The 27,481-nt window shown below is 39.8% G+C and overlaps 1 protein-coding gene across 1 annotated transcript; it reads left to right on the plus strand.

Annotated features, from left to right (window-relative positions):
• Window positions 1-17,735: 17,735 nt before the first annotated feature.
• ABRA (actin binding Rho activating protein) lies at window positions 17,736-23,420 on the plus strand (the record flags this gene model as incomplete). Its single annotated transcript, XM_084230319.1, has 2 exons — window positions 17,736-18,472; window positions 22,943-23,420. Exons 1-2 carry the CDS (start codon window positions 17,808-17,810, stop codon window positions 23,418-23,420), a joined length of 1,143 nt encoding a protein of 380 aa, XP_084086445.1. The 5' UTR covers window positions 17,736-17,807.
• Window positions 23,421-27,481: the final 4,061 nt, after the last annotated feature.

Consider the following 27,481-nt stretch of genomic DNA (forward strand, 5'->3'; position numbering starts at 1 on the left):
ATTTACCCAAAGGACACAGAAACATCAATTCCAAAGAGCACCTGCACCCCTATGTTTATAGCAGCACTGTTTACAATAGCTAAGCTTTGGAAACAACCCAAATGCCCAAAACTAGATGACTGGATCAAGAAGATGTGGTACATATATACCATGGAATATTACTCAGCATTCAAAAAAGATAAACACATGCCATTTGCAGCAACATGGATGGCGCTGGAAGGGATCATGCTCAGCGAAATAAGCCAGAAAGAAAAAGAAAAATACCGGATGGTCTCACTCATAGCAGGAATCTAGAAAACTTAAATAAGGGACCAGGAAAAAGAAAAACTATAAGAAAGTGAAAATCAAAATCAACAAACAACTATGAACCAGAGACACTCTATGGGGGATAGAGGGCGGGGAGGGGAGGGATTGGGGTCAAAATAAGGGGGTTGCAATTGTATGGGGAATATAAAAATAAAATGTATTATAAAAAAATAAATAAATAAAGTTAATGGCAAAAATGTCAGGACCAATAAAAAAAAATTTAGGCCTAGAAAATTAAAATTAGATCACATACAAGGAAGGTAAAATGAGTAGTCTTAACCAGTACATATTCTTTCTTGGCAATGATACTTTTAGGTTAGTGGTAAACAATCAAGACTGAAAAAAAAAAGATTTATTTCTGAAAGTTCTGGAATCCAGTTCTGTCTCGTAGCAGAGGTAATCTGCTGTGTCCCAATTTGGTTTCTGTGAAAATGAGAGATAATAAGAAACTTCTCAGAGTCATCCTTTCTGTTCCACTCATGGTAAGTTTGGTCTTAAATATGGACATGATTCTTATCACCAAAGGGATTGGAAATATCCCATAGTCCCAATAAGCTAATAGCTGTACTTGTTTTAAATCACTGAGATGTGGGATTCAGGGAGTGGGCCCTAATCCTCCTATTGGACTCATCTGGCTCACTGCTAAAATGTAAGAGAAACTGAGCTATCTGGTCCTTTCATTCTAACTTAGAATTTAGATGTCTGTCACAGTCCAAATTCTACATACTGAATTCAATAAAAGGTTTTCATATCACACTGCAGTTGCCACTGAGGAATTGAATCAGGAAACGGACATTTACCACCTGAGACAGTGTCCTGGCCACTCCAGGTAGGGTCTAACAATGAAATTTGAGTGTCCTTGGGGTGCCAATCTCTATTAAATATAAACCTTTTAGCGCCATTTTTACTATCTTGCCTTTTTTTACAAATAAGGAAAGTAAGGTACAGAGTTTAGGAAAGCATCTGAGGTCATATAACTAGTCAGTGGATTTAAAATTAGATTTCTGCTACTATAGAACCTGTATCCTTGTCTCCACACAAACCTGTGTTATTCCACACACATAACAGAGACTAATAGAATGTACCAGAGAGTATGTTCTCTCTGGCATTGATTAGATAAACATTTAACCTTTTGTTGATTCATCAGGAAAGTCACCCAGCTAGTTCCTTTATCCCTCACTGCAGCTAACCCTCCAGTGCTATAAAATACTTTTTCTTCCAGAAGTGATGATAAAGGGATATGGCAAAGAGCCACTCATATGTTTAAAAGTAGTCATTAGTTTTCCATATATATACATATTGGTTTTGGTGGGCTGAAAGTTAGACTAAGACAAAAGAATCCTTGAAATGGATGCCTGCAATAATCAGAAATAACTTCCAACTAGAATTTAGAAAACAACCCAATCTAAGGCAAAGTTAAAAAGTTGTTAACAAGTCTGTTAAGTTGCTAGAAAAATTAATTCCTGTCCAGGGCAGAAATAAATCTAGACCTGCAGGAATATAGGCAAGGTGGCTACATGATTTGAGAAATAGGTAAGAAAGAAGAAAACTCCTTTCATGTAGGAGTTTTCGTAGGATTAGAGGAATGGCTGATCTTTCCTCCATAAACTCAAACTCTTAGTTCTGTGTCACCAGCCTCATACATGATCACCAAGAGTCACTGTATAATTTTTCAGTGGATCCAGCTGCCATGTCCTTGTTAGCCCTAAGGATGAGTTATGTGGCAGGAAAACTGAACACAATCCTTCCCTTTTGAAAAAAAGTATCTCCCTATAACCACTGGAACAACATGTGGCTAATAATACCCTTCAAGCAAGGATTCACTAGTATTTGGCTCAGAATAGCTGTTAATTAAATGGCATCTTCTCTATGACAAAACGTACCAGATGACCAGCAACACTTGAAGGTAAAATAAAACATCGTGCTTTCTTGTTTTGATACTCACATGGTAGGCTACGTTAATCCTAATTCAGGAACTCTTTGCTTTTGGGTATCATATTATGCATTTCAAGAAGATGTCACCTATAAAGGTTAGTGTTCCTTTGTGTTTTGTTAGGTTTTCTCATGAATGGTAGAGACTGATTATTTATTTGCGATGCTAGACTATAAGACATTCTAGGTATGGTAAATTCATTCTTTCAATTAAACATGTGAAAAGGATAAAGAATGGCGTAGACTTACTTATATCCTCTGTCATGGAAATCTCATGGTGCTATGAGGCAAAAGGCACAAAATGAATAACACCTAATTGCAATCAAGGAATCAATGTTTATGCATTTTCTTAAATTAGAATCCTAGTTTTTTCCTATAATATCACTCTCCCAGGGCCTCTCCAGTGGTGCAGCGGTTGAGTGCTGGGTTGCAAAGCTGCCCGCAGCCTCTGCAATGCCAGTTCGATCCCTGGCCACGGGGCGAGGGTCCCACATGGCACGCAAAGCCCTCCTGCCGCCTGCTGCTTCCCTCAGCAGTGTACTTTGTCAGTCTGCCTACTCTGCTCTGCTCTCTGCTCTGGCTCTGGTGAATTCTCTCACCCTCCCACGCTTCTGACTCTACCTAGTGCTTGTATAAATAAATAAAATAAAATCTTAAAAAAAAAGAAAATCACTCTCCCAGATTTATATTTTGTTAAATTCTAGATTTGGATTGACTGTAAATAATAAAATTTCCAGTTCAGAGTGAATATGCTAACATAACTGAAGAGTCTCAGGGGGATTAACATCATCAGATAGGCCTTGATCAAGGTGTTAAAAGTGTTATCTGGACTCTATTTCTTTTGTATTGATTTCATTTTCATGTAGACTCTAGGAAGTGATAGAACAGCTTTCCTTGTAACTTAGCAACACCAACAGGAAGAAAATCTTTCCTTCACAATAATGCCAACAAAACTCTGTAATTGAGGCTCACTGTATCAGTGGGGTCACTGGTCTACAAGTGGCATTAAATATATAGATTTGTTAGACAATTATTCAACTGAGCAGATGGTGAGTTTTCGGTTCTACTCAGCTATACACAGGTAGAGAATAAGACGATGTTGCAAAGGAAAATTAAGATGCTGTTTCCAGCAAAAAGAAAAATGAGACAATGCAGGCAAAACCAAGAATATTCAACTCCACACAGAATGGTGGACATTGAGCAAGAACATTTATCAAATGCACTTAACAGACAAACCTAGCTTATGTTTTACTCTCTAGTATGACAAAACCAGCAATTCTATTATGGTAGTATTTGTGAATTTAATTTTGTAAATCTTTCTGATTTGTTTTCTCATTTTATTAATAGATAAATTTTGAACAAAGAAGAGAACAAGGGAAAATGCAGAAAGAGTAAGTAGAATATTTACATAACTTTTTTTTATTTACATAATTTACATAATTGCTCAGAAACTCAGTTTTCCTTGTGGGTATATGAAAATAATTTTTCAACTTAGTAATGTATTAACCATATTGACCTCTGTTCCTATAAAAGTAAACTTTGCTTACATTTATATGCAGAATTTTTTTTATTATTTTTTTTAATATTAAATTTTATTTTTATATTCCCCCATAAGTGTCATCTCTCATGTGTGTAAAAACAAGTTTCAGAGCTTCTCTGAGATCTCTAAAGAATGAGTCTCAGGAATAGCCTAGCTCTGCAGAACAACTTCTTGTCCACTGAAGAATTTTCTGGCTGTTTAGGTCCCATTGCTTGGATTTATTTTGGAATTTTTTCTTAGATTTTCATCCTACACCAGCCTATGATGCAGAAATTGCTAAGGATGTTATTGATATCAACAATATATTTTGCAGAAAGATGCGTACTTTAAAATGAGGGTAAAATGAAATGTGAATGACTTTCATTGCTTTATACATGTGGTTGCCTTTTAATGTCCCAGTATAACACTTTCTTGTGAATTTAACATTGTCAAAGAATGAAGTATTCAACACTGAAAAATGTCCAAGTAATTGTTTTAATTATGTGTTACACTGATATATTTTGTAAAGTACATTGTTTTCTTCAGTGGCTTGCTGTATATATCTAGTCCACAGATGAAAATATCAATTAATATGTCAGAAATCTATGGAAACCTCAGGGTTTATAACTTGTAGGGGTTGTCTTTTTTTGTTGTTGTGGTCTAAGATTTGTTTTATTTATTTATGCATACAAGAACTGGGGTGTAGGCCAGAGGTGTAGGGGGTTGGGTGAGGATTTACCAGAGACAGAGTGGGGAACAGTACAGGCAGATCTACTGAAATACACTGTTGAGCAGAGGAGCGGGCAAGACAGGAGAGGTCTGCTGCACCATGTGGATTAGCTCCCTGGCCAGGGGTAGAACTAACTCAGGCCACAGTGGCTGACAATAGCTTGATAGCGCTGAGACTAATCCCTGCATCACCAGGGAGGCCCCTAAAATTTCTTTTTAAACTATGCCTACTTTCTTTAAATTAAAAGCTACTTTCACCTAAATGCACTAAAAAATGTTAATTTAACCACAGTATCTAACATAGATCTTGGTATATTTCTTGAATCATGCTCTGCCATTCTCTACACTACTATTTCCTTATTTCATGAATGTCCTGAGTATAAGCTGAGAACTCTAAAGGTACCCAGGAGCCTAAATTAATACAAATCTCACTCCATTAAAGTTTCTAATCAGAAATTCTTGATACGTGTAAAACATACTGGAAATGTACATACAGAAAATACTTGAGGCTCACTAATCACAGCTCAGTCCTAGAGACTGCTTATGCTTTTAGTAAAATAAACATTAGTTCTTTTAGGAAGCTACCTTTCCATAACATTGTTGTCTTCTGAGCAAAACGGTGGCTGAAAAAGTGGTGAATAAGACAGATCTGTTGCTGTTAAATGTGAAAGCAGGGAACTGATCTCCCAAATTGCCACAAGGGACTCTGCAGAATACAAAGGCCAAACAACTCCGCTAAAATGCCACTGGGTTTTTTCTGAAAGCCAAGTCCAGAGGGAAAGTATAACAAGTGGGGAAAATGAGATGATACTGTCACCAGTGACTGAAAAATCAGCCTTATCATGGGACCAGGAAAGGCATTTGAGTAGGGAGGGAAAGGTAATGGGGATGAGCATTTTCTGATAAATCAGAGTACAATTCCCCAGGTCCTGGGGAATTGCAAAATAAAACCAGTCATCAACTCTCAATAAATGATTCTTTTTGATGCGGGCTGGTCATTTACCAACTAGAGGAAAGTTTCACTTGAGAAAGGGATTAGGGAATCAAATAAGTTAAAGTCATAAAGGGGGAAATTATCACTTTGACTCTATACAAGATAAAGGTTGAGATGAACCTATTCTGAGACAGCATTTCCGAATAGCCTTTGAACAGATACCAACATCTAAACTTTTAATGTTCAATTTCTTTCCCTAAGTTCTACTCTTGAGCTTAGATACATTTAGATGATATTAGAAATTTAAGGTGGTCCTTTACTACATTAAATATTGCTTTAACTTTGCCATATCATCATAGTGGTAGAAACACAAAGTTCATTTATAGATCTTTCAAACTTCAGTTACTAATCCTCCCTCGCTTACAGAAAAACTGAGGTTTATCTAACTTAATTCACACAGTCTTTGTTTATCTTCTTTATTCCTCTGTGTAGAGGCCAGTTTATCATAACCAGGGAGATTTTGCAGCTACGTAGCCCCATCCTGGCATTCTCTAAGAGGTCATTCTGATATTTCTGGTCTCCTCAGGTTACTGCTTTAAAGCACACAAAGAGGGGCCTCACCGGTGGCACAGCGGTTGATCGCTGGGTTGAGAAGCTGCCCGCAGCCTCTGCAGTGACGGTTCGATCCCTGGCCACCGGGTGAGGGTCCCACATGGCGCGCAGACCTCTCCTGCCGCCGGCTGCTCCCCTCAGCAGTGTACTTTATCAGTCTGGCTGTTCTGCTCTCAGCTCTGGCTCTGGTGAATTCTCTCAACCTCCTGCACTTCTGACTGTACCCAGTGCTTGTATAAATAAATAAATCTTTAAAAAATAAGAAAAAGATACTTCGCTATTATGGTCAACGTAATTTGATTTATAAAAAAAAAAAATAAAGCACACAAAGAGACACCACTTCCTTTCTACCTCTCTTTGATGTCTCAGTGAGAACATTTTAACAGCTTCACTCAGGTAGTCAGATTTCTAAATATCAGATCTTGTGGAGTAACTTCCCAGGTTGGAACATTACAGATAGGCTCAATGACTTTTTAAATTTGAGATGAAGAGGTAAGGAACACAGAAAGAGAAACAAGAGGAGACATATCATGATCCTTTCTAAGATAGCTGCAGATCCCTGGAATCACTGAAATTTTACTACAGCACAGTACTAAATAGCAATAGCCATGGGTAATATTCAAATTACTGAACTACTGGGGCAGTCTGAGTGCTGAGTGAAATCTCGAAGGTCTCACTGAGTGCCTGGGTCAGTTAGCTATTGGGTCTGGAGTGTCTGGAGGTCCCTGGGGCAGAGGTGGTTGCTGGGCACATGTGCTATTTCCCTGGGTATTTGCTAGAAAGTACGCTGTCTCTGTGTATCTGTGTATACCCGCATCATAGGGTTCCTATGTTCAGTCTGTGCTGCTTTCCAAACTGTTCATTACAAGATACAAAAGAAAACAAATTTATGAATGAGATTTATATCTTTGCTGTATTTCCTCGATAATTATGTAATTAATCTCATTGTCTTAGTTTTTCCTTGTGTCAGTCAAGGGTTCAGAAAAACACAGTAACTGTGAAAGCTTTCTTTAGGAAAATTGCCACCTAAAATTATCACTCCCTAATGTTGCTTGTCTTTGAAGGATTCTTAAAGGATTTTTGTCATGGAACTCTTCTAACGTGGTATAGGGTAAGTGAATTGGTCAGGCTTTTTATACCACTAGCTTCTGTGGCTTTAGCCTGTGGCCTTGATTGTGTTGCTACAGAGGAGCTTGGGCACGTGGGCATGCATGTTTGTATTTGGGTACAGGCATGCTTAAGTGTACACACCTGAGCCTGGAGGGATGTAAGAACAGCTGTAGGAGGATGAGCAGTGTGATTACAGAAGAGGCAAGACCACGAGAAAATGCCAGAGAGAGCCCAGAGAGAGTAAAGATTCTCTGGGGGCTGAGGGAACCCCCGGACCCCTGCTGCCCTGTGCCTGTTTGTTCCACTATACACAGTCATTAAAAATGGATAAAAACTAACTTAGCTGAATTCAGATTAAAAGAGGTATAACTATTATTATTGTCATCATCAGTATTATTAGTGAATCGTGTCGGTATTGTTCAGACATCTTTAGCACCAATAATGATCTAAAGGAAATTTGAGTACTTTTTTTCACTATCCCCAAGTCAAGTAATTTTGAATGAGATAAAAATATACTTGTCTAATAGTAGTTTATGCAAATAAAAAATATGATATAAGCATTTTAGGGTTACAGTAAAATCCAGGCACTTCTATACATAAGTAAGTGGACATAAATATTTAGGATGTATATTTAAATACATACAGATACCTGGATGTTAACTGAAATGACTTTTATACTGGCATAGACTTGTAGAAACTGGCATATGAAATGATTAATAAATAAAAAAATATGTATGTATGTATTTCTTACACATACACATGTAGACTCCATTACATTATCATGCATATCTGAGGATACATAAAATTTTCAAAGCTCAGCCACCTCATCTGGCTCAGGTGAGAATAGCACATTTGCATTAGCAACAAAATCTAAATCCTTTGTTGATAAAGGAAAGAAAAGTAAAACATGAACTGAGGAAGATAACCTGATTCTTTATCTCATACATTAGGGGCTTAGAAAAAGTTTCTGTGGGGGAAAAAAGGGCTGTAGGAATTTGATTACATGCAGCAGCAGATGATTTATGAAAGTTCAATTATAGAGTGACCCCATCTGTGGCATTTGCCAGGAATCAAATGTGAGTGTCTTGGGGAGAGTAGAATAAAAAGTGCTCCTGAACACACATTGAGCTTCCAAACAAAGAACAGTGTAACAGGCAGCTTCCAGGTACAAGTCTGAAAGGGCATTATAATTAAAAGTATCTGCACAGTGTTTTAAATACAATATACAAGGTCATTTCAATAAGAAACTAACACAGGCTGACAAAGAATGACGGGCATACTCAAAAAGCAAGTGTTTGCAATTGCAAGGCACATGAAGTTTCACGTTCGGGCTTAAAAAAAAATCTGTCAGGAGAAAGGGTAAATTTCATTTCCCCTTCTAATTTTATTGTCAAGGTGCCACTCAGAGGCCCCAGGGACCTGCTATTGCTTCTGCATTGTTTGCATCTGCAAGGAATGGTGTGTAATCAGAAGAAACATTTTGCAAGCTCCCAAAGTTCTGTCAAAGGGGAAAAATAAGCTATTTATTGATCGACATGACAGGCAGAGTGACCAAAGCAGCAGCAAGCCATGAAACCTACATTGGGAAATGTCCGCTTAATGTAGTCCTTCCTCTACCTGAACCTGTCTGTTCACTCAGTGAAGCGCTAGTGGAGTGGGGAAATCTAGGCTTGCAAGATGCTGGCTTTCAACTCTTTTTATGTCGTGTTTCCTCCATGACAGGGACATATCATTTCCTCTGCAGTGCTTCCCTGACTATACAATGAAGATAACACGTTTTTTCCACTTTGAGCTGTGATGAGGCACTGCTCAGGTAGATTCTCTTAGGTGAATAAATCTAACATGAGCAATGGAGATTGTAGCAGCATTTACCAACAAATTCCCCGAAGCAAACTCAAAAGACACACTTGGGCTGTTCATATACACAAGTTACAATATGATTCCCAGACCACTGTTCATTTTGTCCATCCTGTTTGGCCCCATTAAAAAGCAGTTTTCAAAAGACAGGGAATAATAAACATGTAATTCTCTATTCCAAAATAATACAGTTTTGTATTCTGTATTCAGGTGTATTCTAAAATAGATGTTTTTTGAGCATGTCCCAGGTTTTACCAAGCCAAGTTTTCAGCACTTTACACATAATACTTTATAATCTGTACAATAAATAACTCCATGGTTAAAATATTTTTATCCCCTTTTTATACTTAACCAAAGTGAGACACAGTGGATAAATTTCCCCAGAGGCACTGGTTTTCTTTTGCTTGTAACAAATTAACACAAACAGTTTAAAACAGCACATGTAAACTTACTGTCTCTGGGTCAAGATTCCATATACATCTTAGCGCTGCTTTGCACAGGGACAAGTCTGCGTACACGTTGTCAGCTGGGCTAGATTATCATCCTGAGGCTCAGCTGGGAAGACTTAGCCTCCCAGGTTTCTGGGGTCGTTGTGAGGACTCATCTTGCCCTGTAAGAAGGAGGACCTCATGAATGGCCGGAGGTGCTGCCCCAGGGTCCCAGAGGCCGCCTGCTCTTCCTAGTGCCACAGTTTCTCCAATTTGGCTACTTACATCATCAAGCCCAAAAGACATTCTCTTAAGTCAGGAAAGGTTCAATTCTTCCTTTCAGGACTTCTCGTCTTTTAAAAAGTCAGGGCCACCCAGTGTCCTTTCCCTTTTAACTCAAAATCAACTGGGTTGAGACTTTAATTATCTCTGTGAAATCTCTTTACCTTTGCCATATTCTGCAGTTGGAAATCACAAGACCCACACACAAGAAGTGGCGATTGCCCAAAGGGGTAAACAATAGGGGGTAGGAACTCTTAGGGGTCACCCTGGGGTCTGCATGCCACACTAGTCAGTGCTTCTCAAACTCTTTTATACTTTTAAATCATCCATTCATCTTGTTGAATGCAGATTCTGATTCATTAAGTCTGGAATAGAGCGTGAGTACACTTTTACAGCTCCTGGATAATCTGATGCTACAGGCTGTTCTGGGAACCAGCAAGACACTATAATGCTGGAGTCCCCAGCAGTTTGAGTTTCTGGCCCCCTAATCTTAACTACTTTACTGTGCTCATCAGATCTCTGATGAGGACTGAATATAAGCTTATGGATTGTTATCATGAATCTGCTTTTATTTTCATTCCCTATTTATCTTTGGTAATTAACCCCATGGTATTCAATGTCATTGACATCTCATTGTCTCTTTTTTGCATTTGTGAGATTTATGGAACAAAATTTTAACATAGACAATTAAACATTTGCATGAAAGCTTCAGGCACATTCTAGATGGCTTACGACCTCCATCCAGTCCCTCAGGCAGGTGACCTCTGTCCCGACTAGGACTGACAATCCTGGGGAGAGAATTTTGCCTGTTCTATGAATTCCCCATGCTGCCTGCTGAGGAGTGCTAGAAGTGTGTTGCTCCAAATTCTCAACCAACACCATCCCTTAAATGAGAGAGGTTTGTTTTAAAAATTGGGTCTCCAGGGATATTTTCATTGACCAAATATTTATTTATAAAGTGTTACAGGGCAACCCTGATATAAAATGAGTTGCCTGACTGGGGGTCCTCAGGACATCCTTTCCACCTAACAAATTACTATCAGGCAAGCCTTTTCCTTTAAAAACAAACAAAAAAAAAAGTAAAGGCTTTAAACACTTCTTGGTTTTTGAGAGAATAAATATTTACTTTGAAGAAAAGACTTCACAGATTTAAAACATCATACTTAACTACAAATAACTCTCCCTGGACGTGGGGGCTGGGGAGGGAGAATTATTCTCATCCAAAGAGTAAGGAAACAAACATCCGAATGAAATCTTCTCTTTCAGTAATCTCTCCCAGAGAGATTATCTACACTCTTTTAAAAATGCTGCTGAGACTCTAACAACTTAAATTTAGCTCCCAGGCAGCCTCTCTTCTCTCCCTGTGGAGTATAATTGGTGTTAGATGACAGACAGATGTTAAACAAAAAACACCTCTCCACTCAGTTTCCTTTAGCTGTTTGAGTGAGCCCCAATCTCTATTTGAAAAACAAATCTGAAGATAAGCCTGTCAGAGGGTTCTGAAATCAACATAACTCAGACCACCTCCCTGTGTCCCAAAACTTGAAACAGAGCCTCCCTGGTGGCGCAGGCGGTTGAGCTCTGCACTGCGAAGCTGTCCACAGCCTCTGCAGCGCGGGTTCGATTCCTGGCCGGCCAGGGAGAAGCCCACATGGCACGGCATACCTCTCCTGTCTTGCCCGCTGCTCCCCTCAGCAGTGTGCTTTGTCAGTCTGCTTGTTCTGTTCCCTGCTCTCTCTGGTGAATACTCTCACCCTCCCGTGCATCTGGCCTGTACCCCGGTTCTTGTATAAAAATAAATCTTTAAAAAAAAAAAAAACAACAAAACTTGAAACAGTGAACTTCCAACTGTCTAAAAGCTAGCTGCAAGACTTTCTAAGCATGGCCAATGTTTCTAAAATTGGAGGATGCTTCCAGTGCCTACCATGGCACAGGGGATATTAAGGCAGTTTTCTGGCATAGATGCTAACCACAATTTTCATCTGTTTGAATAAGTATTGAGCTGTTCTAATACCTTTACCTTCCATGCCCCATTTAATCTTTACAATAATCCTGTCAAATACATATTTACACTACTCATTTGGATAGAGAACTCAGGCCGACTTTTCCCACATAATACAAAGAAGACTAAGAGCATGATAGCATGCTGAGAGACAGAAGATACCCTGCAAGAAGGTACACTGGGTGAAATGGTGGCCCCAAAGGAGATATGCCAACATCCAAACCCCAGGAATCTATGACCTCATTTGGAAAAAGGGTCTTTGCAGATGCAATTAATTTAAGGGTCTCTTAAGATCATTCTGGATAATGTCGGTTGGTTCCTACATTCAGTGAGAAATGCCCTTTAAGAGAAAGGGAAAAGGAGATTTGATGGACAGAAAAGGAAAAGAGACAGAAGAGACGGCCATAGAAAGACAGCAGCAAAGGGACAAGTCCCTGGTGGCGCAGCGGTTGAGTGCTGGGTTGCGAAGCTGCCTACAGCCTCTACAGCACCAGTTCAATCCCCAACCGCCCCGGCAAGGGTCCTACATGGAGCGCAGACCTCTCCTGCTGTGCCCACTGCTCCCCTCAGCAGTGTACTTCGGTCCTTCTGCCTGTTCTGCTCCCTGCTCTGGATCTGGTGAATTCTCTCACCCTTCCACACTTCTGACTGTACCCAGTGCTTGTATAAATAAATAAATCTTTAAAAAAAAAAAAGACAGCGGCAAAGATCAGAGAGATATAGTCACAGGCCAAGGAAGCCTGAAGCCACCAGAAGGTAGTAGAGGCAAACAGATTCACCCCTGGAGCCTCAAAAAAGACATGCTGACTTCTTGACTTCTAAACTCCAAAAATATGAGAAAATAAGTTTCTGTTTTAAACTACCCAGTTTGTGGTGATTTTCACAGCAGCCCTTGCAAAATAATAGACTTAGAAAAAAAAAAAATCCTCTGTTAGCCAGGACTGATGGAGTGTCTGTAATTATCACTTGTGCCTGAATTTCCGATTCGATTACATACCTGGGAGGGTGAGGACAGTGCCTCTTTCATCTTTGTACCCCTGACATTTATGATACTTACCTGAGGCTCAATGAATGCTTATTGAATAGGACAATAGACATAGTTCAACTTCCAGCAAGTGGAAATGTTGAGACTGCTAGTCTGCAATATCTGAGAACAAACAGAAGAGGCGGCTGTGGCAAGTCAATCCCTTTCAGAGGAGTCAGACTAGACTGAAATCATCCATGTGGCACTTCTGCAGGACTGAGGAGGAGGAACAGGACCCCTTCCTCATTTAGGGGAATACAGGGTGCTTTTGGGAAGTTCAGGCCAATCGATGTTTCCAGCCTTCAACTCAAACAATTGCCATGGCAATGGAAGCTGTTTTCTGTAAGTTCTGACATGAAAAATATGTGTAGGAATAAACCTGAGACATTTCTAACTTTCATCTTACTGTTGTTTTACTTTGTATTTTTGCTTTTTAAGTAAATATATTGTCAAAACATATAAAGGTATGCAGTAAAATCTTCCCTGCCCACCACCCATCTGTTCACTATTTGCTTAGTGTCTATATACTACTCTCTGTGCTTGGGATACATCAATAAGAGACAAAAACAACTGTCCACAAGGGCTTCACATTCAACTGGGACTGATGTTTCTTTGAGACGCGGGGAACTTGTACAGTACTACTGTGTGAGTGTAATCACTAAAGAATTGGGAGAGTTCAAGCAAAAATCCCTGTTTCCCATTTCTGTTGAAGCATCACTTCACCAGTTACCTGCTATCCAATTTACCTCACACATTTATTTTTTTTTTTTTAATCTTTTTTTTTTTTTTTTTATAGAGGCATGTTTTTATTTATTTATTTATTTGCTTGCTTGTTTTGTTTATACATGCACTGGGTACAGTCAGAAGCGTGGGAGGGTGAGAGAATTCACCAGAGCCAGAGCGGGGAGCAGAACAGGCAGAAGGACCGAAGTACACTGCTGAGGGGAGCAGCGGGCGGCAGGAGAGGTCTGCGCACCATGTGGGACCCTCCTCCGGTGGCCGGGGAGCAGCCGGGGATCGAACCGGCGCCGCCGAGGCCGCGGGCAGCTTCGCAACCCAGCGCTCAACCGCTGCGCCACCGGGGAGGCCCATACCTCACACATTTAAATGATCTGCATGGCCCTGGAGACTTTTGATTTTGTGATCTCTATTCTTGCCCACTGAGAGTTTCTAGGGGCCGCCCTGGTGGCACAAGGGTTAAGACTCAGCACTATCTCCTATGTGGCTTGTGTTCCACCCCAGGCCAGGGAGCTAACCCACATATGGTGCAGCAGACCTCTCCTGTGTCACCCACTGCTCCCCTCAGCAGGGTATTTCAGTAGATACCCCTGTTCTGCTTCCCACACTGTCTCTGGTGAATCCTCTCACTCTCTGCACCTCTGGCCTACACCCCAGTTCTTCTATGCATAAATAAAATCTTAAAAAAAAAAAGTTTCTAGGAGTACAGTGTATCTTCATGACTTTGAAACTTTGTTCATATTGCTCTTCAAACTCGTATACCTTTTCTCCACTTGGTAAACTTCTTCTCTTTGAGAGACCAGATAAAAATAATTTCTGTGAAGTATTTCCAATAAAACTAGTCAATAGTCCCATAAAGCTTACCTTATATGCCTCAATAGTCCCATAAAGCTTACCTTATATTTCTAATGTAGTTCTTCCCCCCAAACTGTTAAAGGCATAAGGAAAACCCCTATGTATTTTCCTGGTGAAACTGAGAGAAGCTTGAAAGTAGGTTCTGTTTTGCTTAGCTTTACACCCAACCCCACACTATCCTCAAGTGTGCCTTGCCCATTATATACACTCCATGTGCACTGAGTACAGTGAATTCAATTGAAGTCACTCTTTGTGCTTCACACAAAAATCTTTTCTTGATATAGTCTAAAAATGAACACAAATAACATTCATTTATGTAGAAATGGTCAAATTAACGCCTCCTATAACATTGAGCAAATGTAGACTTCTGAAATCTCTTTAGTAAGATTATATAGTTTGGGCCTCCCTGGTGGCACAAGGGGTTAAGCACCGCACTATGAAGCAATCTGCAGCCTCTGCAGCACAAGTTCGATCCCCGGCTGGCCAGGGAGCTACCCACATGGCGCAGCAGACCTCTCCTGTCTCGTCCGCTGCTCCCCTCAGCAGTGTACTTTGGTCAATCTGCCTGCTCTGTTTACCACTCTGTCTCTGGTGAATCCTCTAACCCCCCACACCTCTGGCCTGTACCCCTGTTCTTGTATGCATAAATAAATCTTTTTAAAAAAAAGATTACATAATTGGACAGCAAACGATTAACAAACCCTAGAAATCTAACTGTGGAATTGAGGCTACAAGTCAAGGAGGGTGAGGGAACACAATGGACTATAGTGGAGACTATGGGTGCCTTTGTGATGGGTGTGGTGTGGTGACATGCCTTTTAGGAGATGTGACCCTAGGCCTCTGATTCATATAAGGTGTTTTAAACCAATATTACCTCAATAAAAATAAAATTAAATTAAAAAAACACATAGCTGGTTGTGAGGAGGATTGAATACCTGACCTCTAAGTTTATCCCCCCAGTGATGTCATTAGATCAACAATATTTTTTCAAAGCATTTTCACACCTATGAAAATTTTTTAAGGTGGTAATGACTTCATTAATCAAGTTTGCATTTTTACCTACAGTTTCTTATCTCATGTTTGCTTAGGAAACTTAACTGAAAGCTAGGTTTTTTTTTAAAGATTTATTTTATTTATATAAGAATTGGGGTATAGGCCAGATGCGCGGGAGGGTGAGAGGGTTCACCAGAGACAGAGCAGGGAACAGAACAGGCAGACTGACCAAAGACACTGCTGAGGGGAGCAGCGGGCGAGACAGGAGAGGCCTGCTCGCCATGTGGGTTGCTCTGAGGCCAGCGGGGATCGAACTGGCACTGTAGAGGCTGCAGACAGCTTCACAGTGCTGTGCTCCACTGCCTGCACCACCAGGGAGGTACCTGAAAGCTTGTCTTACTTCACTATATCTTTGTCTTTGAGAGTTGATTTTGATTTCTTTTACACCTTATATTAAAATAGAATACTGAGCTCCTATTAATCAAGAGGGACATTGAGAAAGACGATATAATGTACCTATAATAATAATTTAAAAAAATGCAGTGTAGGTCGCATATAGAACTTGCTTTAGGGAAGGAAAGCCCAAAGTGGGTATGAAGAGATAAAGGATTTCACACTCCCCTATGGAGAAGTATAAGAAAAGAACCACAGTTGCCATGGAAGCAAAAGCTCAGAAAGAATGACCAAATTCTTTTAGTAGCTGCCTCTGTTTTTTTGCCACTTTTCTGTAGACAGTTGCAGGTCCCAGAGTAAATGATTGCATGGCCTGTAAATTTGTGAAAGAATCGGAATGTTCTGCTGTTTCTTATCTTCTCTATCAGAAGTGAATATAGAACAGGTATGGGAAAGGGAGTAGAAAATTCCCTTTGAAAGTTGCAAATTAGTCTGATCCTGAGCTAAGTTCATATTCCTTAGAATGAGGAACCCCATTTCTTCCCCACATCTTCCAAGTAAGATGAAGAGCATCTGACAGAAACCAAATAGTTCTCAGCATAATCTTCCAAAGAAGATTGCCAGAAGTTTTGGATTCAGATTTATTTTTTTTTTTTTTTGGTAGTAGTTTTCTTTCCTTGTGATTAAATTTTGTCTTAATTATTTAAGAGGGATTTTTGTCTCTGTACTTTTGGACCTCTGATAATGTTATCAGATGTTGTTGAACTCTGAAAACATCTGACAGATTTCTAGAGTTTTAAATCATTTCCCAAATTGTTTTAGTGTTAGGAGGTAAATGACCCACAAGATGAAAAACTGATATCAATATTTACTTTCAAAATAACCGTCTTATTATCAGAAGTAATTTTCTGACATACCTTTTTTTAAATGCTCTTAGCAGTTTTCAATCAGTATGGTTAACTACAGGTCAAGATTGGAGGAAAAGATGCAGTGGGAAAGTCTATAAACTGTTTGTTCTATTTGTCTTTAGAAATTATTCAGTGCAGAGCTCAGAACATCTTTATCTGGTTTATAGCACTTCAAAGATGATTCTTTGTCCATCTCTCCAGTCCTTTCAAAAAAAATCATATTTCAGTCTTTGTCTGAAACTGAAGGAGTGTTTTTTTCCCCAGGAACCGAAAGGCCAGCTCAGGAAGGGTGTAATTAAAAACAAAAGGTTGGGATGGGGTTTGTTTCTGGTACCATTTATTTTGTCTTTAAGTGGGCTTTTCAAACAAAATATTTGAAAATATTTCATATAATAATAATCTATATAATTTATGAAGGTCTTAATTGAAAGATCTAAAAGAAATAATTGGACTGGAATTGTAACCATCCTCATGTATATGAATAAAACTTATCTATATAGTGACTTTAATCTAGAACTTGAAAAACAATTAGCCTTTAATTACCTAGCCCTTGGATCCCCTCCTTTCATCCGAGCTTGAACTTTCTTCTGTGAAAAAGGAAGTTTGGATGACGTGATTTCTAAAGACTGTATCTAATGGAGCTGAAGAAAAAAGAAAAAGGATACTTAGGATCTTTGATAAATAGAATGAACAAGGCAGAAGTTTTGGCTGAGGTAGATCTGGCTTTGAACCTCTGATATAATTATTTATATGAAGTTAGATTTCATTGCACTCAGCTACAAAGTGGGACTAATAAGAGCTATATTGAGAACACAAATGTTTATAATGTTCACATCACAACTGGTGTATGCATTTTATGATCCTATAAATGGGAAGACCATATTTTAAGGTGAAGAAAAACATAAGGCCGAGTACATGGTCAGATCTAGTGATTTCCACACTGACACTATGCTGTACCAGCAGAGACATCCCTCTGCTGTGATGAAACTAGAGCCTTCAGGGTTTAAAAAAAGAACAGCATCAAGGGCAAGGCATCATATCTTGGCAAGAAATGTTTAACACAGTTTCCACCGTCACCAAACTCTCCGCCTACATTCTACACCCTGCTTCTATTTAAGTCCCAGGCACTCCACTGGCCCATACTAAGCTGGTGCCCAGGCTATCAGCAGAGACAAGAAGGGTAGCATGGCTCCAGGAGAAAAGGAACGAGAGGGGCCAGCCAAGAGTACCCTCCGGAAGATCCGCACAGCCACCTTGGTGATCAGCTTGGCCAGAGGCTGGCAGCAGTGGGCAAATGAGAACAATACCAGGCAAGCCCAGGAACCTGCCGGCTGGCTTCCTGGAGGGACCCAGGACCCACCCCCAGCTCCTAAACCAGTGACACACCCCACTCCCGACCAGAAAGCTCAGAGGGTCCCCATGCCTGCCTCTCAAGCACCAGAAGGATGTGGAGATGGACAAAACCCAGAGGACATCACTGAGGTCCCCCATATCAAAAGGAAAGAAGTAACAAAAACGATTGTCAGCAAAGCTTATGAGAGAGGAGGGGACATGACCAACCTCAGTCACAGATATGAGAAGGACAGTGGCACGCCTGACCCCGAGCAGCCAGAGAATGACATTGACAGACTCCTCCACAGCCGTGGCTCCCCAACACGGAGGAGAAAATGTGCCAACCTGGTATCTGAACTCACCAAAGGCTGGAAAGAGATGGAGCAGGATGAACCCAACTGGAGGAGCGACAGCATCGACACAGAAGACAGTGGCTATGGTGGGGAGGCGGAGGAAAGGCCCGAGCAGGATGGAGAGCAGGTGACCACTGCCAGAATCAAACGTCCCCTGCCCTCCCAGTAAGTGATTGCTTCCTTCAGTTCCTCATCCTGCTGTGAACCCCAAAGAGCCCAGGGACTTGGAGAGCAGGAAAGAGTTGCCGAAGTTAGAGTGAGAATCTCAAAGATTGGGCGGGCAGCGAGATCCTGGGGTCAGGGGAGGCATGGCTCTGGGTTAAAAGGGCAGTGCCAAGTCCAGATGTGGACCTATGGTCAAGGACTTGACCTATTTTCTCTTTTGAACTGAACACTTAAAGGTTAGCTTCAGCAAAGATGAAACCACCAGAGAGGGGTGTTCATTTTGGGTAAATACTTTGAGTCAATTCTATAAAAAATATAATTGTTCATTTCCCTGCAGAGCAAAGTGTTTACTGGTAAACTGACAGAAAAAAAAAATTTCCTTGTCCCAAAACAGTCTATAATATGAGAAAACACATTCACCCAAAGAGTGTCTGTAAACAGGTGAGAAGCTGCTATTTAACTTTTGAGAGCAGACACTAAAGTCAGACAGATCCAAGTTCAAATTTCAGCTTTGCCCTGACTGTGATTAACAATCTGGTATCATCCACTTCAAAGTTGCTAAGATGGTAGATCTTAAATCATCAAACCAAAAAAACAAAACAAAAATCTGGTTCTTTTTCTAAGCCTGTTCCCTCTTTTGCAAAATGACAGCACAGTAACCTTTTGAGATAAATTCCATTACATGAAGACAAGTCAGATTAAATCTTCCATGCACTTAGCACAATCCTAGCCCTTTATGTCCAATGTAGGAAAACTATTATTATTTACATAGATTCTACTCTTCAGCAATTTTTCAAACCTTAGAAAGAAATTCCTACTCGTAGACAAAGAGAGAAATCCTACTAAAGCTAAATAATTGAAATATCACAATCCTAAGACATTTATGTATTAAACATACAGACACATGCTGACTTGAACTGTTACAGCAACTCTACCTGCTCCTAGTAGAAAGTCAGGATATATTAATCTACAACCACAGGGTATCAAAATATGGGGAAAGCTCTGATGTGATGAGTGGTTATAAACTGATTCCCTCTGGGAACAGTTAGATGTGTAGGTGTGCTTCTCAAGTTTTATGAAACAATCAGAAAGCAAAGAACAAAATTGGTTACCTAATTTGACAAAGAGCTGTCTTATATCTTATGTCTTTAAATGTTTTGAAAGAACTAGAACTACTACAAAGATGAAAAATGAAATGGCAAACAGGTAACTATAAGAATCTCTCATGCGTTTAGTGTGTGCTATGAGACTTTGACAAGCTCTGTTCTTGTAATTTGCACAATACTATGAGGTCAGTATTATCCCATTTTAGGCATGAGACCACCCCCCCTCAAAAGCTCAGAGGGGAAGTTTATCCAGCAAGTTAGTGACAAAGGTGAGTCATGCCCAAAATTTTGATATTGGACAAGGTACTACCTCTCATCTGATGCCTTGAGGATGTGCTCACAGTCTGGATAGTGCTTCTATTTTTTTACTTCAGGAATTCATGGTCAAAAATAGCTATTATGCCAGAACATGGAGAACTATAGCCTAACTTCTGGCCTTGTGGATTTTGGCATGTGTGTGTGAAATGGAATAACAAAACCCAAAAGAATAAAGACTGAGGATGGCACCATGAATATCTTATTAGCACATTTTGAATTGAGCTGAGGCAGAGAGATCACAGTTGAGACCTCGCTCAAATTTATGCACTCTTCTTTGGCACTTGTCAAAGCATGTTTCATGTGATTATTCATATAATCACCACAGCATTGTCATGAGGTAGGTATAATCATTACCCCCATTTGATACACAGGAACATGAGAAAAAGAAGTACTAGGGAATTACACAGCCCACAGTACTTGAACCCAGCGTTCTGGTTCTCAAGTCCACCCTCTTGACCCCCACTCTGAACAATCTCACGGAAAAGTGGGGATTGTACAGGGTTCTTCTCAGGGTTTCTGAGATCAGGCATGTACATGAACACTTTACTGTGTGACGGAGAGATCAATGCATCAGCTTTGAATGAGAGATGGATTTGAATCACGATTATTCTTGCGAATTCTAAGTCTCTTTGCCCTCATCTAAAAATATATAGATATTATAATTCATAATTATTTAAATATTAATAATGGAAAACAATGGACTAGAGGAGCTACTTAATAGATTTTACCCATTATAATGCTTTGGTGATCCAAACCTTTCACGATGCCAGGAGCTTGGCTCTCAGGTTTGGCCCAGGGAATGTGGGAATTAAATTGCTTCTTCCTTAGTTCCTTTCCCTTGGTCTTAGAGTACAGAGGGTACCAGAATGTTGTACACAGCAACAGCAGTTCTTAATGTCAGCAGTAATCCTAGCTGTGCTCAGGAAGCCTCAGCTGAAGCCTAATGGCACCTTTTGCCTGATGGGATTCTCAAATACTGCTTGAGAAATGAATGTGACTTTGTTCAGGAAGTACATTGAAAGGAGTTTTTGTTCACTTATAGGGCAGAATCACAGTAGATACTCAGAATACAAAAAGTATGAGTTAATGGATTATACTATTCCATTTTCTTTCTTCCAATATGTTTCAATTTTTTTCTTTACCAAAATGTCCCAGCCTCAAATCTGGTATGAGCTTTGGGGTCTGCTGGGATGGCCTTGTCTTTGTTTTGAAGCCTGTGCCTGTCACTGATTGCCATGGGGCCAAGATGTTTGTTCTCCTTTGCAAATGAGATCAATAGTCTCAGCAGCTGAACACTGAACAGGGACAGTGCATGGAGAGGCACAGACCAGTAGGCAAGAGAAATCTGTTCCACTGCAATGTGGTGTAATTCTTACTACTTTTCCATACATACATGAACTTTCATAGTTGTAATATTTATGTATTTAGTTTTGCATGGTACTTTGTCCCAATTAACTTTGTCATATACTTTTTTCCATGTGGCTATAAAGAATAGTAGTGTTATATGTAGCAGTAAATTCCAAGTTTGAGTTCTATTTGATAGTGAAACTGAATGCAGCAAGCTTAGACCTTTTGGAAACACAAAATGAGGGAATTAATGAACGTTCGCCATCTAGTGGATGTCTTTCCTCTTGTGAAAACAATACTAATGCCTCTATGAAGGACTTCCTAATAACGTCTGTTATTTTCCAGCATTTGGATAACCACATTTCATGAAGTGAGTTTGGATAGTGAGGAATCTGACCCTTTCCCTGTTTTCAGTAACAAATTTTGAGAGAGGGGATAGGAGTGACTTAGGCCACACATGCTAGTCACATAAGCAACTTCAGCTCTGCTTTAGTGTCCAATTCCAATGTTTCTAGGCATGAGGCCCCCGGGTGTAGGGAAGTAGGGTGGTTGTGAGGGTATGGAGTACGAATCTCTGACTGCTAGATTGTCTGTGAGTGTTTTACTCGTGAAGGCAGAGAAAACAAGGCAAGAGAAATCTAGGGGATTGGAGATACAGAATAGGGAAGTCCTTTAACAAGAGTTGCTTATTTAAAAATTAGGCTGGCCCCCTCATGACATTTTGTTTACACTTTCCAATGCTAGTTTTATGTATGAAAAATGCATTCCAAGTTGCAAGGATAAACATACACACACACACTTCAAACACCACTCATCCCTTTATCATATGTGGTACTTGAAGATGAGCAGCATCACAGCACAGTGGAAAGAGCTATGACTTTACTATGGATGGCTTTGTGCTTGAATACTGTCTCTGTCACTGGTTGACGGTGGTGTTTCATGGCAGTTACACACAGGCTCAGGAATAAGTTTAACTTTGATTCAAATCCCAGTTTTTACTGAGCAGATTATGACTTCAAGGAAGTTAGTTAACCCTTCTGAATTTACTTTCCTCATCTGTGGAGTGAGAATTGTGTGCATCACACAGAATGGTTGTGGGGTATCAACAAAATGCTTAAAAGGATGCTAGTACAAGTGTCCAGTATGTGTAACTACTGGTAGCTGGTGTTTTCTACCAATACAACTTGGTATTTCAAAATTTGTGGTACATCATTGATACCAGTACAGATAGGCTCTCATTAAAAATCCATTTATGAAAATCTGTCCCTGAGTGAGTATTGCAATATATATTGGTGGAATAAGACTTATTTGGGGGACATAACTGATTTCAGAAGCCCTATGCATTTGTGACTGCAGTTTTAAAATGTTATTAACATGTGGCTTTAAGACACTTATTTGCAGTAGCTTTGCATGAAGATTTTTCTTGAAATAGCTTAATAGCCTTAGTGTTTAGAGCATTATTATTGCTCACAGAGAAAATAATTTAGAGGAACCTACACCAAGCTGAGAACAATGGTGGAACTGTGTTTGACTAGTCACCTTTCGTTTCTACTTTTTTTGCATTGTGTTTGCTTCTTTCATAAAGAAAAAAATGTATACTTACATTAAGATGTCTATATATTCCAGGAGTACAAAGAAGCCAGCCACATTTGGGATGTTAAAGTATCAGTATTGATTCCTTACCCTCTCTCTTCCTCAGGGCAAACAGATTTATGGAGAAACTCAGCTGCAAGGCCCAGCAGAAGTACAGCCCAGTTGACAACCTGAAAGGGAAATGGCAGCAGTGGGCCGATGAGCACATCCAATCTCAGAAGCTCAATCCTTTCAGTGAGGAGTTTGATTATCAGCTGGCCATGGCCACCCGCCTCCACAAAGGAGATGAGGGCTACGGCCGTCCTAAGGAGGGGACCAAAACTGCAGAAAGGGCCAAGCGAGCCGAGGAGCACATCTACAGAGAAATCATGGACTTGTGCTTCGTCATCCGTACAATGGCTCGCCACAGACGCAACGGCAAGATCCAGGTTACTTTCGGTGACCTCTTTGACAGATATGTTCGTATTTCAGATAAAGTCGTGGGCATTCTCATACGTGCCAGGAAACACGGGCTGGTTGACTTTGAAGGAGAGATGTTGTGGCAAGGCCGAGACGACGATGTTGTGATTACTCTGCTTGAGTGAGCCTTCAATAAAGAAGGTCACATTCGGTCCACTATTGTCTTAATATGAAATGTTCATGTAGTAGAAATTAAAGTGCAAACTTCTTTGTAATAAATTATTAAACAATTTTGACATATATAACTTTTCGGGACTCTTTATGAGGGCATTTGATGATTTCGAGAAAGCATAAGACATTTTAGAAAGCACATTGTGTAATTAGTATATACTAGTAAATATTTGAAATTCCACTTATCTTTTAAGCAAATATATTTGGTGATTCATTACAGATATTTAATATTATATCTAAGAAAAGTGCTGACTTCAACAGCAGCAAAATATTTCATTTACAAAAAAGATTCCATTAACTTTGATAAAAATAAACAATATTTTCTAAGATGCTTGACTTTGTTGTATTATTTTCATGATAGCATCACTTATAAAATAGGCACATTAATAAAATGTTTTCAAATAAGATGTTCAAATTGTTGAAATTTCTCACTGTGACCTTAGTTATGGAATTTAATGGGTTTCCAGTAGGAGTGAGCCTTCCTCTTCCTGCATGATTTAAGCAAATCACATAAACACAGACATTTCCAGTGGGCGTAGAGCTGAAAGGGAAAGCAGTTATGTTCACCTTCACTACGAGAGTAGAAGTGAGAATTGAGATATACTTTCCTTTGTAGGACTTCTTGGAGAAGTTTATTTTTTCTCAAAACTGCAATGAGTCATGCTATTTACTCTTAGGTCAATGTACAATGAAGTAGACCTAGAAAATTCTACAATGAAGTAGAATGGTCATTGGCAAGTTAGACACAGGTATCAAATATTCTGATTTTCCTCATGCTGTAACAAATTTTATGAAAATCTGAAAGCTGTAAAACAGCAATATAAGTCCTACTAAAGTGAAAAACTTTAATATGACTATGAGGAAGATGACACTACTGTTAATTTTCTTTCTTTTTTTAAAAAAGATTTATTTATTTATGCATACAAGAACTGGGGTATAGGCTAGATGTGCAGGAGGGTGAGAGGATTCACCAGAGACAGAGCGGGGAGCAGAACAGGCAGACTGACAAAATACACCACTGAGGAGAGCAGTGGGTGAGACAGAAGTGGTCTGCCATGCCATGTGGGTCACTCCCTAGCTGTCTGGGGTATCGAACCCACGCTGCAGAGGCTGTGGATAGCTTCACAGCACTGTGCTCAACCCACTGTGCCACGGGGGAGGCCCCCTTGTAGGTATTTCTATAATTACAAATACTTGCAATAGGTTTGCATGAAATAGAGTATCAATAGCACTGTACAGTTGGCTTCCAGATCTTCTGGATTCTCATTTTCCAGTTTGATGTTTAAAAGTTTTTTGACTGTTGAAATGTACTTTTTTTTTTCCACCACTTCTGTCTGGATCTCCATTCAAATGTTTGATGACTCTCAATTTTTTTTTTTTTTTTTTTTTTTGGTGGGACCCTCGCCAGCGGCCGGGGAACGAACCAGTGCTGCAGAGGCTGCGGGCAGCCTCGCAGCCCAGTGCTCAACCCCTGCGCCACCAGGGGAGGCCCAATGACTCTCAATTTTTATAACCCAAAGTTATATGGCTTCCTTCTTCCTTGTTCCCAAGTTCACTTTCTTATCACTCTCCTCATTTACACTAACAGGAGGAAGTTCTGGGCTTGAGGTTTCTCCCCACTCTGTGGTAGAAAATGAGGCTGCCCCTATAGTCTTTGCGTTCTGCTTTCCCCTTCCCTTCCCAAACTTCAGTTCCTTTTTTTTTCTAATATTACCAACACATGTATGTAAGACGACCAGTGCTATTTCTTGCATATAGGAATATTCCTGTGTAAACTAGATTTCAGTGTAACTCACGCTCAGGGAAGGATTATTGTACTTTATCAAGTGACTCCGTTCAGGTATCATAAAAGGAACAGGAGACCCATCTGTTCCATGCTGAAGTGGCCTCTTAGTGCAGTACCCCCTAAGGTTCCTACATTTGTTTTTATCCTCAGTGCCTAAGATACACAGTCAATGTCTATTGATTTCATTTACAAATGCTCTGTATGAACTAATCTCAGTGCACAGGTTTCAGAGTACTCTGGTGCACTATGGTCCCAGGAAGTGATAAGTGATTACATTGTATGCCCATACTTTAGGGGCATACCAATATCTAACAAAATTACATTGCATTTATTTATTGACAATAAATTCCACTCCTAACATTTCCCTTGGAGACACACATATATAAATTCATTGTGCATTATTTTTATTGTAAAATACTGCAAAGAACCCAATATATAAAGGAAAATGTTTGACTAATATGTTTCAACTATAAAATGGATGTAGCCATAAAAAAAGGTAAATATAGAGTTTGTATACACACATTGGATTTTATACATACAGATACACACTGGATTATAAATGTGTATATAGGGGCCTCCCCGTGGCACAGCGGTTGAGCGCTGGGTTGCGAAGCTGCCCGCAGCCTCTGCAGCACCGGTTCGATCCCCGGCTGCTCCCTGGCCACCGGAGGAGGGTCCCTCATGGCGCGCAGACCTCTCCTGCCGCCCGCTGCTCCCCTCAGCAGTGTACTTAGGTCCTTCTGCCTGCTCTGCTCCCCGCTTTGGCTCTGGTGAATTCTCTCACCCTCCCGCGCCTCTGACTGTACCCAGTGTTTGTATAAAATAAATTTTTTTTAAAAAAGTGTATATACTTATATACAAAATAAACATTTTGAAAATAGAGGATAACAAGGGGATCCACTGATGGGTATAAATCAATAAGAGACAAAAGGTACACATTTGAGAGTAAATCTTTATAGATTTTTGACTTTTGAATTCTTTTAAGTATCTTACGTATACAAATAATGAGGACAAGAAAAACACTGTAAGTGAATACAAACAAATGAATCTAATTCTCTTTCAAATGATTCAAACCACCACATAGGAGGAAATGTACTTAACTTTTTATCAATACTTTGATTAAATAATACTTGAAGTAGCTGTCTAAGGATAAAAAAACCACAAAGAAGTATTAAGCTCCAATTTTGTCTGTATGTATGCAGCAATTCTGAAACTATAATGTATTGTGAAATTAAATGAATGACTAACGCTATAAATGCCCTTATAGGAGAAAAGAAATTCTATACAGAATGAGGGAAGACAAGAATCTGGTAATATTAGATTGTAACTAGTCATATCAGTATGAATTCATGATGTATTTCCTGGTCTCCTGAAAGGTCATAGAAGCAAACCACTTTAATACAAGCATATTTAGCACCCAGTTCTCTAAATATTGTTCTCCTTAAAAGGGAACATGTCTACTTGAAATAACTGACTATAGGACTGGTTACAAAAAGTACAGGTAAGTATGGAATGTCTTGTTGCAGCAGAAATCAAGTATACAGGCCTCCCTGGTGGCACAGCTGTGAAGCTGTCCACAGCCTCCGGTGCGGGTTCGATTCCTGGCCATCCAGGGAGATTACCCACACGGAGCGCTAGACCTCTCCTGTCTTGCCCGCTGCTCCCCTCAGCAGTGTATTTCAGTCAATCTGCCACTCTGTCTCTGGTGAATCCTCTCACCCTCCTGCACATCTGGCCTGTGCCCCGGTTCTTGTATGCCTGAATAGATAAATCTTTAAGAAAAAAAGAAAAAGAAAAGAAAAATCAAGTGTACAAAGAAATGGGGAAATGTACAGCAGTTAGCTTGATGAAGTTTGCACACATTAAATCTAGGCCAGAAATGGATAACATGACATTTTGAAAACAAACAAACAGTAAAGAATCCATCAGTCCACAACGATAAAACATATTCTTAAATTACAAAGGTCTTCCATATAGTAAATGTCAACTAATAAAAATGTCAGAAATGAGTATTAGAAAAACTGTAATTATGCGATTATTTTACAAATTCAGTATACCAATGAACATTATGAGCATACCTATGGTATCCAAAGCATCTCCCTACAAGAAGGGAAAAATGAGAGTAAACAGTGCATACTATTTTAATCAACTCAAGTATTATCACAAATAAGGATTATCACATGAGGTATGTTTATCCTAATGATTATGTGCATTCTAATGACAGATCAC

Source organism: Talpa europaea (assembly GCF_964194135.1).
Source record: "Talpa europaea genome assembly, chromosome: 3".
Taxonomy (NCBI): Eukaryota; Metazoa; Chordata; class Mammalia; order Eulipotyphla; family Talpidae; genus Talpa; species Talpa europaea.